Raw genomic sequence first — 13711 nt, 5'->3', positions numbered from 1 at the left:
CTGCCTCGCCCAGGAAGAGCGCAATGATGGTGCCAACTTGGGCCAGTGAAGCAATGTCCTCCACAACTAGACTGAAGAACAAAACGACAGCAACTTGTTTGTTCCCCTTCCCCCAATTCCCCAGCACTGTTCCCATCCCAATTCCCCAATAAAAATCTTAAGAAAAAACAAAAACAACTAAAATTAAGACATCATTGAGATAGCATTTTTGGCTCCATGGACTTATAACTAATTTTTTATAAACTAGTTTAAAAAGAAAATTCGAGTTTAATAAAACTAGTTAAAAAAACAACAAAGATTGACAATACCCAGGTTGGCAAGGCCATGGGTAGCTGTGTACCCACTGGTGGTGGGCAAGTGCAAGATACAGTCTTTCTAAAGGACAATTTACCAGAAGCTATTAAAATGTGCACAATTTTGACTTGGCAATTCCAATGCCAGGTATCCTTCATAGAAAACTTGTCAAACCCATGTCCAGTGGCCTTTAGCATTATCATAGCAAAAAGCTGCAAATAACCTATGGACATTTTCTCCCCATCTCTACTATGGGATACTATGCAGCCATTTTTTTAATGAAGCAGACCCGTATATACAGATATAAAATTATCTACAAGACACACCATTAAGTGGAAAAACTAGTTGTTCTACATTATGCATAGTATGATCCTATTTAGTAAACAAAATGAAGTTACATGTTTTCATATGGATAAAAGGAGGATTCTTTTTGTCTATGGACTTCTGAAATATTTACGCTTTTATGGAAATATCTTTGTATATTGTTTGTATGTTGAAGGAAAACATTCAACAGGAAGGAAATGGGTAATGAGGCTGCAGGGTGTAGGCCCGGGGGAGTGGGTTTTCAATGATGGGACGACAGCAGAGCCGGACCAGGGGTGGGGGTGGGGGTGGAGGCTGGGGTGCTATGAGACCAAAAGCCCTCCCTGGGTCCCTGCCCAGGCCCACTCACAGGGGTCTCACTGCTGCTGTAGGCAATCACCTCCAGCACTGAGTTCTTCTCACAAGTGTCAATGCAGGACAGGTCATAGAGCGAGGAGTGCACAGGCCCGTAGGCCCACTCGGTGAACTTCCGGGACAGGTGCCTGCACTCGGGCTCCTGGATCTCCCTCTGGAGAATATAAGCCAAGACCTGCCATGGAGATACGAGAGCTCATTAGAGACCAGCCTGGAGCCCTGCCCTAGGCTGTGTCCCCACTGGGCCACCACCTCTGCTTTAAGAATAATTCTGCTTCCTAGCCCAGTTGGAAGCCCCACCCAAGCACCAAGCACCACTTCCATCCAGAGGCCTCCTGTCCACCATCAAGATCAATCTGCCTGCTGCCTCAGACTCCAACTGCAGCCATATCAGAGCCATCACCTGACCACACCTGTCTGATACATCCATGTCACCCTCAGCTCAACCCACCCTCTTCCCCAGGCCCCTGCACCCCACCCCCTCCTCATGTCTTCTTGGTGATGCTCAGAGTTAAAAATCAGATATGGCCACATGTGTGATACTGGGTTCATTCAGCTCTCACGATTCCTCTGGCTTACTCTCACAGCCTCCCACCTACAGGCTGCTGTGACAGCATCAGGGTTCACACGGAGGCAATGCCAGGCACACACAGTGAGGCAGGCAGTCCCTTCCCACAGCACCCCCAGCTCAGCATGAACCCCCTCCCTACCCCAATCTTCCCACTACTCGCGGCCAAGGCCAGGGGCGTCAGCCCCTTCTTGTTGGTGAGCTCCTCCAGCTTCAGTGTAGGGTGGAGCTTGGCCCCCAGGATCAGAATCTCATTGTACATGGTTGTCACAAACTTGGTGTTGTCAACTGTGTTGTCAGCCACCTCCACCAGCGCGTGCAGCACCGTGTTGCCCACCGAATCCCGGGCGCTGATGTCTGCCGGCTGCCAGGAGTTCTGCAGCAGGAACTTCACAATGCCCAGCTGGTTGGTGCATGCGGCCAGGGAGAGGGGCAGCTCACCTATGGTCAACACAGGCACATGGTGGGTCTCAGGGACAGACAGCTTGGGTCCTGGACTCCCAGTCTCTAACTCCCTCTGTCTCTGCTCCAAACCTCCCCTCAGCAATTGTCAAAAAGCCAAGTGTCTACCCCATGGTCTCCCTACCAAAGTAGAAGCCAGGCCGCCCTTCGATTTTCTTAAAGAAGTCCCCATTGGCTGCAGCCTGGACGTCTGCACCGTTCTCCACCAGGAGGGTCACCAGTGGCATGTTCCGTCTCTCAATGGCGATGTGCAGGGCCGTCTGGCCTGTGAAGGGTGCGTGCTGTTGGTATTGTGCTCACAGTCCTGCAGGGGTGCCCACACAGGTGGGGAAGGGCCTGGGCAGAAAGTGCCAGATGACCCCCTCCACTGGAGGAGTCCAGGCCAGAGACCCCAAAGGGGGCCCAGGGAGACCCTAAGGCAAGAGTAGAGACCCCCAGTAAAAGGGTCTTGGAGCTGAAGGTGTCAAAATTGCCCAAGGTCAAGGAACAGTAGCAGAGAGGGAGGCCATGACTTCCAGGGACAAGGAACTCCAAGGTCACAGAGGGGAGGACGGGACCCTCAGCACCAGAAGAAACCAAGACAGCAGGTGGGGGAAGCAGGAACCTTAGGACCAGGAGATGCCAACTCAGTGGCTGAGACAGGGAGTAAGTTGTTCAGAGGCTTGCCCAACTGTGCCCTTCTGGTTTAAGGTGTGCTTGTGGCAAAGTCGTGCCAACCCCGTCGCCCCTCACCCTTGTAGTAGCTGTCCGTGTAGCTGGCATTGACAAGCTCTCTCAGGCTGTCCGTCTGCCGGGCAATCTCCAGGAGCAGGGGGATGGTGTCATTCTGCCCATCATGCAGGTTGAGCATAGCTTTCAGCAGACAGGTCTTCCCTGTCTCTGGGTCTGCAAGACAAAGGGAAGGTCAGAGAAGGGCGTGGCTCTGGGGCACCCTGGGAACCCGGCCCTCTGTGAGGCCACCTTTGAACTCGCTGTCCATGAGGTGCTTCTTGCTCCTCTGCAGGAAGAGCAGCAGGCTCTCCAGCTCCTTGCAGTTATTCTGAGCGACAGCTTCGAAGATCTTCCTGCGGTCATAGAGCTTGAGGCTCTTCTCAGCACCAGCAGGGATAGAGTCCTGGGACAGCTGCCTGTAGGCCAGAAAACACCTTTGTTGCATATTCTGGTCTTGCCTCAGGCCCAAGGCCTTCGGAGCTTGTTGGGGAGCATGACGAAACCCCAAGGCAAATCAAAAGGGAAAAAAACATGATAAAAAAAACCCACTCGTCTGTCTAAGTGACCATCCAGGAAACGGATGCAACAGGGGACTGGGGGCGCACACATGCCCCCATTCTGTCCCCACCCTGTCTGTAGGCACCATTTGAAAGTCTTTGATACTGCCACTTCCTCCAACACCCAAGCCACTCACTTTTCTGTCAAAAATCGTCCTCACACTGCCCCAGAAGTCAGCCAGCCCATGTGCCCTCCCTGTCCTGCCTTAGAGGAGGCAGGAGGGCTGGAGGGCTCCTCGCTGGAGCTGTTTTGTACTCTGTCTAAAAGCATCCTTCCCTTGAGCTTTTTGACTGTAAATTAAGTGTTTGGGACTGAACACCTAGAGATCAGCCAGCAGCTAGGATCAGCATATACATATGCCAGCATCCATTGGTGACCATGTGTCCTAAAGGTCCTAGGAGGGCAGATGCTGGACCAGATGGCCTCCAACGGCTCCCCAGCTCTCAGCACTATGACCTTCAGCCCCCAGGTTGGAGTACCACAAGGTGTCTCCATGGCTGGGGCCTCAGCCAGCGGAGCCAGTTGGGTTCCTGATGGGGAGGGGCAGGGCTACAGACACAGCTTACCTGGCACAGGTGGGGCCATCCCCAGTCTTCTGGAGAATAAAAACAGGGCTGACTGTGATGGCTGGGCAGGAAGCTGGCTGGCCTTCCTCGTAAGAGCAGTCCATAGGAGAAGCCTCCTCCGAGTCACATTTCCCAAACAGCCGGCTGCGGCTCTTGGTCGTGGGGAAGACGTGGGCCTTGGCTGGAGCTGGCCTGGAGTTAGGGTCTCCATCCAGGGGATCTGGGCAGGAGTTCTCTTGTGGCAGATCCTCAGACTCCCCTGAGTCTGGATTCCCCCATTTCTTCATCCTGGCCCAAGAGGCAGCCTGTGGGCAGCCACCAAGATCCGGTTTGTTCTCAGCTCAAGAACTGTACAACGCCAGCCCCAACCTGCCCTCCTTGCAAAGGCCCCTGTGAAGCAAAACATTCCAGAGGTCCAACACTGATGCCTCCAGCCCCCCAGAATGGAAGCTTCCAAGGGTGCTGTACATCCCCGGAGACCCAGGTAGCAGCCCCATGGGCATCAGCCTCCGGGGGTGAGTGGGCCCCAGGCTTGGAGCTCACAGGCTCTGAGGGACTTGGGTGAGCCACTCCTTTTCTCTGGGCCTCAGCTGCCTCGTTGCAGACTGGGGATGATACCACTGCTCTGCCCCCTGCACGATCAGAACAAGGGAAGTGGCCTTGTCTGGCTGTGCATTCAGGGAACAGCTCAGTGATGAGGACGCGCAGCCCAAAGAGCCGAGCAGTCTGCATGCCCGGGAATGGGGTGGCTGGCAGAGACCGACACACTCACACTGCACTGCACAGGCCCTCCTGTGCCATGTGTCCCTGTCAGCCATGCACTCGCCTGCCTTCGCCGCTGCAACCATTGAGCTTGTAGGGGAATTTTTTTGTGCTTTTTCTTTGTCATTTTGGTGAAATTAGTATTGGTCAAGCATCCTGACCCTGAACTTTTCTATTTTAAGTGATTGGGGGCTGGTGGACCTTCTAGGCCTGAACATGTGGAGTTAAGCTGACAGTGAGTGTCAGCACACAGGGCTGTAAACGTGTGTTGATGCTGTTTTCCACTCCCTTCTTAACCTCACCTCCTGCTCTTCCCCTCCATCCGGCTGGGCACTCTCACTCCCTGGTACCTAGGGCTGTCCCACATCTCAGTGGCCTTTGCTCCTGTACGCCTCCACCAGGGGTGCTTTCTCCTCCTTTTCTTGCCCAAACCTCACCACCTCTCAGAAGCCACCACCCCTCAGGGTCCAGCACTTATTCCACCTCCTCCATAACCCCTAGTCCCTGCACTGGTCATGCTCTCTTCTCCTCCAGCTCGTGCCATCCACATGGCCCCTTAGCATGGTCCATTCTGCAGTCTAGCAACTTCCATCTGTCATTGCTTTATCTCTCCCCTGCCCCGTGACCTCCTCCTGGGCAGGGCGCTTGTGTGATCCAGGTCTTTATGAAAAAAAGTGATGCTGGTCACTGTGGGGGAAATGAGAGAGATCGAATACAGACTCTTCTAGTTCCCATTTACATAGGAAGTTAGGGAGAGTCGTGTTCCAGCACTGGCTGGATCCCAGAAAACAGCCACTGAAGGAATGAGAGGCTTCATAAGAACTATACTTTCAAGTGAAAATGCAACCTCAGAGCACATGGCTGAGCCATGGCACTAAATCAGCTACGACCTGATGCCCAGATCCATGAGGAGGAAATGAGGTGGCCTCACCATTCTGCACCCTGTGAACAAGAGAGGCAGCTGACTGCCAGCCCGTTTCCTCTTCTGCCTGTTCTGCTTTCGGGAGAGCCTGAGTCCTCTGATTCATCCATCAGGTGGAAACCCTGCAGCAGGAAATGTTCCTGGCCACAAAAAGCCCCACTTCTAACCACTCACTCATTTGTTCACCCATCACTCAACACCCATCTACTGAGGCCTACTGAGTGTCCAGTCCTGTGCTGGGGCACAGAGAGAACTCAGACCCCATCTGAGACAGAAACCAGGTGCCGGCTGGGGCATAGGGGTGGCAAGAGGGACCAGGGGGTGTAGTCCCTCTAAGGAGGAGGTGACGGATGAGCTGGGCCAGGTAAGGGAGGAGGGTTGGGCTGGGACTGGGGAAAGGGTGGGGGTTTCATAGTAGATGATGAAGAGGAAGCCAGTGGGGCTAGGGGATAGGCAGTGGGGTCAGAACCAAGGAAGGGTCAGAACCAAGGAACAGGATGTGGGCATTATTGTGTGGATGGTAGGAAGCCATGAGAAACTTCAGAAGCCTGACACCCGCTACTAGTCTGTGCTTCCAGAAGCTAACTTCTCGTCAAGGACTGTTCAAAATAAGGAGAGCCTGTCACCATTTAAAAGGCACAGGAGGCTCATGAGAATGAAAATAGTTGACGTGTTTGAGCATGTGCTGTGCAAAGGCAAGCGCTGTTCTAACATTTCACACACATTCATTTGCTTCGTTCTCACAACATCTCTAAGAGGTAAATATTTTACAGGTGAGGAAATGGAGGCACAGAATGGTTACGTTACTTGCCTGAAGTCACACAGTCAGTAAGAGGCCGGACCTGGATTTGATCCCAGGCAGCCTGGCTCCAGTGCATCTCCAGCTCTCTACCGCTTCTCTGGAAGGCTCAGGGCTCTTTCTTGGCCATGAAACTCAGCCCCAGACCTCACACCCGGGCCTGGGGGCCAGGCCATCCCAGCCCGGGTCCAAGCAAGTGGGGACAATGCCGTTCAACTTAGAAGCCCCAAACCTCTAGCACCTTACTGTATGAACAAGCATCCCAGGAAACTCAAAACCCAAAACAAAGGACGAATAAGACCCAGGCCATATGCCAAGACATTCTCCAATGACTGCCTCCCCTTGGATCAGGCTGAATAAAAAAAACAAAGAATAAGCGTGCTACCTGACTAGCAGCTCTTAGCCCAACAAGAGAGTACCTGTTATAGCAGGAGGCTCCACCAACCTTTCAGTGATGTTCTTTTTTACCAGCTTCACCTCTTCCTCTGGACCAATCCAAATCTAACCCAACCCAGTAAATACAAAGCAGCCCATATTGTACCATCATTCAGTCAGTCAACAAACCCCAAATCTGTACTATATCTGCTGCATCTGATTTCCTACTGGAAACCAAGCTTCTTCCAGAGCAGGCAGGGCAGGACAGGGACTGAGAGGCCATTTGCTCTGGGCTGGGAGGGTAGACAGGGACAGAACAGCCTGTCACTGCCAGGCCTGGGTATGTCCAGCACATGAGCCCATGGCAACACACCTGTCACAGCTGAACATTCTATATGTGATGGGAGAATTCCAACTGTGATTTGGGGTGTCTGATGGAGATGGTGGTTCTGGCTTACATAAGGTTCAAAAACTCACCAATCTGAACTAAAGGATGGTCCCAAGAAAATGACCCTGTCCGGCAGAGACCTGGTTCAGCCTCTGGGTCTTTCTCAACTCCAGAACCAAAAAGGACACTGCTCTCCCCCTGGGAGAAGCCTCCTTTTTCTCTCCCCAGTCCAAGTGACACATTCTGGGGCGTGGCTCTCCCACTCCCCTCTCTGCCCAAAGCACCCATCTGCCTCCAGCCTCCCTGCAGGCTCTCGGGAAGTGACCCAGGACCCAGCCCTGAGCATTCTCATCCCCTCAGCCTACCTGAGCATCTCCTAAAGAGGGACAGAGAGCTGGGGACTTCCCAACCCATGGATGAAGAACCAGAGGAACTCAGCCAGAGAGAGAGAGAGAGAGAGAGAGAGAATGGAGCCTGGAAACAACCCAAGGATCCTGCCTCCCAGCCCAGCCCTTCTTCACTACAGAGAGGGCAACACAGTCAAACCTCCAGCCACAAACCACTGGCCTCAGCAGCAGCCGCAGGTTCTTCACCCCAGGATGACTCTGGTGCAAATAATACACATGGACAATAGCACCCTCCACTATCACTTACCAAGTGCTTACGATTCGCCAGGCTAAGTTCACTGCAGTTACAGCATCACTTATGCCTCACCACAGCCTTTGAGGCAACCGCTGTTATTATCCCCAGTCGTCAGATGGGGTAACTGAGGCACTGAGAGGTTAGTTGAACTGCCCATAGACACATAGCTGGAAAGCGGAAGGGCCCAGCTTTGGACCGCTCACTATGCCATTCTAAACACTCACATCTGTGTTGACCATCAAACAACAAAAGGGACTCACCAGCAGGATGCAGGCACAGCCCAGACCCAACAGGTGCCGGTGAGCTCTTGAAGGCTGTTGCTATTCGAAGGAAGAGTTGGGCTGGTGTGGGGAGAAGAGTTGCCTCCCCTGCCTCTGGGAGGATCCTCGGCCCTTCTCCGGGCCACGGCTGCTCTGCACTGGCAGGGATGGGCTGTGGGCACTCTATGGCACTCAAGGAAATGCTTCCAGCAATGGCAGCAGCTGCTGTTGCCGCGGCTCTGATTCCCAGAGGATCCCAAAGCCTTTCCCATCATTTTTGCCCTTTTTTAGAAACCACTTAGCCTCTGCCCCTCCTCAAACCATGCCAGGGCTGCAGTGCACTTAGCCACACACAGCCCAGAACCAGCCAGAGCTGTGACCTCAGCTCTCCAGGCAAGGGGGCTCTGCTCAGGCCCCCCACATCCACCACTCTTGCACACCGCATTGTCTGGGTTCTGGGGAAAACGGCTCAATAAATGCAGTTTCACAACCAGAATGTAAAACCCAGCACCCTGGAACTGCTCCATTTGCAAAAGGCAAAGTGAATGGGAATGGTCGCATCACCCATTAGGCAGCACTGACCTGGCATTTAGAGACTTGGTTTTGAGCTCTAATTTTGCACCAACTTTGTGTGACCTTGGACCAGTCCCTACCTTTCTTGGGCCCCCCATTCCCTGGGTGCCCAAACCTGGGATGGGGTTTGAGGTGGGAGCTTCTGTGCTGGCCAGGTCCCAGCCTTTCTCAACCAGGGTTCCTCAAGGAACCACGGAACAAAGAAAATTGCATCCATTTTCTCACTTCTAGTACCATCAGAAATGCACAGGAGCAAAGTTAATTCATCACATATAATAGGGCTTTATTCCCTCCGGGAACCTGGCTGAGAAAAGTTGCAAAGTCTTTCTGGGTGTTCATACAGACTGCAGCCCAAAAATTCCAGAAGCTGCCTGTAGGAACCCTAGAGGACTCTAGTAAGCCATGGGTCAGACACAGCCTGAAATGAGCAGCCACAGGCCAGAAAGGCCCATCATAGCCCTGCCTGGAGCAGCTCACAAGCTCTGATCCTGAAGTCAGGCTGTCAAGTGCAGACATCACACGGATTCTGCAGGACATTTGACACTTTACAAAGAACTTTCGCAAACCCACTCTCCGAGGCCACACAACAACCCTGGGCAGTGGGAGGGCAGAGGCTGTTGTACCCATTTGACACCTGTTAGATGACTCACCCAGGTCACACTGCTGGTCTGGGCATGGAAGATGGGCCATCCCACCATGCCAAACCATGCCCCTGCTTGGGCACCTTTCTATGCAGGCGCCATCTTAGCACAATTCAGCATAATTAAGTACAATCACAATATTATGGAACCATCACCACCATCCATCTCCAGAACTCTTTTCATCTTGCAAAACTGAAACTCTGTGCCCATTAAACACTGAGTCCCCATTCCTCCCTTCCCCCAGCCCCTAGCAACCACATTCTACTTTCTGTCTCTATTAATTTGACTACTCTAAGAACATCATGTAAGTGGACTCATTCAGCATTTGTCCCTTTGTGACTGGCATAGTATTTCACTTAGCATAATGTCCTTAAGGGTCATCCATGTTGTAGCATGTGTCAGAATTTCCTTCCTTTTTTAAGGCTGAATGATATTCTACTGTATGTATACACCATATTTTGTTTATCCATTCATTTGTCAATAGACATTTGGGTGGCTTCCACCTTTTGGCTGTCGTGAATAATGCTGCTCTGAGCATGGATGTGTGAATATCTCTTTGAGGCCCTGCTTTCAAGTCTTTTGGGTATATACTCAGAAATTGTATTGCTGGATCATGAAATTTATTCTTTTTTTTTTTTTTTTTACTAGCTGAGTCATCCTGCCACCTGTTGGCAGCTCAGCCGCAGCTCAGCTTGGGCGGGACTCAAACTGCTGTTGCTCAGAGCTCGAACTCTTGAGCGAGCTCTTAACCAACTGAGCCACTCGGCCGGCCCTGTGAAATTTATTCTTAATCACTACACAACAATTTGTTACATATATGAAAGACTCACCAACAGTGACCCCTCAACCTACAAGTCCTCTGAGGTCACTGTTCCTTCTAAACACGTGGGCCAGAGGCATGGTGAGGAGCACCTCAGTATGGAGACTGTGACATGCTGTCACTGTGTCAAGTCTCAGCTGTGGGCAGCCCTCAGGCATGGGTGGGAGACAGCTGAGAAAGGTGCTGAGAGGGCTGCAGCAGAAATCCTGTCCCTTCTCCGCCTTCCCTGACAGCCCCTTCTTGGTCTCCTTGGCCTCCTCTCCTCACCATGCCCTTCCCCTACACACAGGTATTCACCAGGACTCTTATCTCCTCCTACCCCTCTCTGAGACCCTCGCTCCTCCAAGGACCCATCTGACACTCCCAAGCCAGCGATCCTTCATCCAGGTGTCCAGCCCTCTCCCCTGAGCTCCATCCCTGCCTCCCGGAATCTCCAGGTGAAGACCATAAACCCCTTCCCCTTAGCACATCCCAAGATGGACTCCTCTTCTCTCCACATTCCCTCCCCTCAATGCTCCTGCCTGTAAAGACACCAACTTTCTTCTGGTCACCAAGACCAACATACTTTGTCATCTCCACTATCTCGCTGTCTGGAATACATTTCCATGGCTCACATCCATCCCTCTCTGCAGCTGGCAGTCACTTCTTCCCACCTGAAGCACCCAGAAGTGCCTCCCTTCCCCAGCCTATCACCCCCCCCATGTGCCACCTCCCAATCCACAGTCCTAGAACATTGTCCTGATCTCACCCTCTTACCAAACGAGGCCCTACCCCTCAGCCTGGCACCCTGAGCCCACAGCCGCAGTCCTCTCCCACACCATAGCCTATCCCTTCCGGTCACCTAGACCCATCTGCTCCCCAGCCACACTAACTTTTTGCCCTGCCCTCCATGCTTTTGCCCTGCCCTCTTTCTGCCCATGCTTGCACTATCCATCCCACTTAACCCATCTTTAAGGCCAGGTGACAGGTGAGACCGATAGATGCTTGAGATTTAATCATTCAAATCCCACCTCCTCCAAAAAGCCTGCCCCCTCAAGGACCCAGCCTGAAATGTTGCAGAAATCTCAACCTATGTCTTCTCAACTCCTGCAGAAATCTCAGCCTATGCCTTCCTGTGGTCATTGGTACCTATGGTCATTATGACAATGACAATCATAGTGAATACTTACTGAGCTCCTGCAGTGTGCCAGGTTCTGGGATAAGCACTTTATACGAGTTCACTATCTCATTGAACCTTCACAAAGTTTCATGAGGTGAGTATAATTTTGTCCCCATTTTAAGATAAGGAAATGAAGCATTGACAGGGTACATAACCTGCCCGAGGACAGTGGTAAGCATACTTTAGGAAACATGCAGTTTCTTAAAGATGGTATTGAACTTTAACTTCCCTGAGACAGGGCCCTTGTGCTCTCCATTTCCCTTCTCTAAACCTCGCTCTGTGCTTTGCCCAAAGGGGCATGCTGACTGGCTTTATCTGAACAGTACCTGCACTGAGTGGTTCTACTACAACTCATGAAATGGTGGCGGAGACAAGACCTTAGGGTTGGGCCTCACCACCATCAGTGCAGTTTTCTGGGTCATAATTTGAACAGGGCGTTCTTGAATCTATGTAATGATGTACCCATTAAAGCTCCTTGTAGGTAGATCATGTTTTAATGATGACTTCCAGGAGGGGGCACTTCTCCAAGCTCAGGTCTGATGGGGCGACAAGAGGCAGTGCAAGTGGGTGGGCCGAGGCTGGTATGATCAACGTGAGAACCACTAATGTCACTAAATGGCCACAGTTCTCTCAGTGTTACCACCAAGGGGCACATTGATTTAAACTGAGCCCTTAACACTGGAAATAGAAGCCTAATTTATTTTCTTCATCCACCTGAGTTCCTCGAGGATTTGAAGCCAGACTTTTTGGCACAGCTAGAAACCAGCAAACTGCCATGTGCAGAAAAAACCTCATCACCAAAGTTGGGAACTGTGTGCCTGGCACCTCCAGGAGGAGCCGGGTAGGAACCAAGCAGTCCTAGTCTCAGCCCCAGGGAGAGTGGTGAGGGCACCCCTGCAGATACCTGTAACCCACCCAAGGACAGGGACAACTCGACTAATTGTGTCTTAAGTTTTCTAAATCTTGTATTGACATTTAACTTCCCTGATTTTTGTTTCTTACCTCCCAGATTTTAAATGGCTTCAGGGGCCCAGATCCAGATGACAATCTGCAAACCTGGAAGAAAACTACGTACTTTCTGCATTTGATCTGTGCGTGTCTCCAGGTACCCACATGAGCCTGAAAGACCAGCTCCCATGGAGGGCAGGGGCCTGTGAGACGGGTCAGCACGCTCCAGAAGTGGATGGAGCTGGCCAGCTGAGCTGGAGAGGGATCAGTCATCCACTCAGCACCCGACAGCTGAGCCCTGCTCTGCAGAGCTGGGACCCAGGGCAGGGACCAGAACAAGAGGGAGAAGCAGTTGGCGGGTCGGGGTTGTGGGCTGAGAATGGAGGTGGGGGAGAAGAAGCCTGGCTGTGCCAGATGCTTGAGCGGCACCTGAAGGACTGGGCCTGCTTCTGCACCCACAAAACCGGCGAAAGCACCTGCCCTGCCTGCTTTGCAGGGCTCTCCTGGGGATTAATAAGGACACTGGGTGTGAATGGGTGCTGTGAGCTGGTAGAGCTCCTGGCAAGCATGAGGGGTTATTGTTCTCATCCTCATTATTTCAGCATGAGAGCCACATCTGCTGACTGCTGAGCTGTATCCGGCCATTAGCTCGAGGTTGTGACTAATTGTTTTTTAATGAAAAAAAAAAGATTTGTTTAATGTTTTATGAGTCACGCAAGCAAGCATCTCAATATTGAGACAATCTCGCTTTCAAAAATGTGGCCTGTCCGTCTAATAGTGGCAGGGAAGAGGTCAGGTGTGTCCGACCCTCCATCCTGGGGGGCTGCTATGTACTTTTCGAACCCACAGCAGTGAGTGGGGTGAATACGAGGGTTTCTGCCCTCAAGGAGGCCAGGATGGATGAGGAGGAAGACCTGCTGCTAGGCTCTCTCTGATGCTTACAGGCACAAGGCAGGGGCCAAAGGCTGTGCCAACAGTGAACACTGAGCGTGCCAACAGTGAACACTGATGCCAGCTGCAATTGTAACCCAGCGGCCAATGTGCTGCCAGGGAGACTGCAGCAGGCAGATGGCACTGAGCTGAACCTTGGACAGGTGTAGGGTTCTGCCTGTGAGGACATGCCACCTATGGGCACAGGGAGAGGCTGGGACAGAGAATACCTAATAGGGACCCTGCCCTCAAGGAGCTTTCAGTCCACTTGAGAAGAAAAGGAAAATGGAGAACATGAAAGCCATATAAATATTATGTGGATAGAGTCATGGGCCAAAGGGAGGGTGTGTGTGGCAGGGAGCAGGGGATGGAGCTGGACGACTGGCACTCCTCTGTGCCCATGCCGGTTCATGCCCCACCATCTCTCACAGGCTATTTTCCAGGTTTCTCCAATTGGGCCACTACACCCATCCTCCAACCCTGAGTCCATACCACCAGCACTTATACGTCTGATGCCCATGAAGCCCCAATCCTCCACTCTGCTGCCTATAGGAGAAAGTCCAAACCCCTCAGTCTAGTATCCAAGACCCTCCACAGTGGGGTCAGTATTTCCAGCCACGGCTCCTACAATACCCTTTCATTTGCCCTATGACCC

The 13711-nt window shown here is 52.2% G+C and overlaps 1 protein-coding gene across 1 annotated transcript in view; it reads right to left on the bottom strand.

Annotated features, from left to right (window-relative positions):
• The window catches only part of TRPV1 (transient receptor potential cation channel subfamily V member 1), a 39330-nt gene that overhangs the window by 23114 nt on the left and 2505 nt on the right, over window positions 1–13711 (bottom strand). The window contains exons 2-7 of the mRNA XM_019659836.1: window positions 3838–4142; window positions 2963–3129; window positions 2735–2887; window positions 2127–2267; window positions 1683–1981; window positions 968–1147 (exon numbers count right to left, since the gene is read on the bottom strand). Of these exons, the coding sequence (XP_019515381.1) occupies window positions 968–1147; window positions 1683–1981; window positions 2127–2267; window positions 2735–2887; window positions 2963–3129; window positions 3838–4142 (1245 nt within the window). The remainder of the gene's footprint in view (window positions 1–967; window positions 1148–1682; window positions 1982–2126; window positions 2268–2734; window positions 2888–2962; window positions 3130–3837; window positions 4143–13711) is intronic.

The sequence above is a fragment of the Hipposideros armiger genome, unplaced genomic scaffold (assembly GCF_001890085.2).
Source record: "Hipposideros armiger isolate ML-2016 unplaced genomic scaffold, ASM189008v1 scaffold_304, whole genome shotgun sequence".
Taxonomy (NCBI): Eukaryota; Metazoa; Chordata; class Mammalia; order Chiroptera; family Hipposideridae; genus Hipposideros; species Hipposideros armiger.
This window is presented reverse-complemented; position numbering and strand designations above follow the sequence as displayed.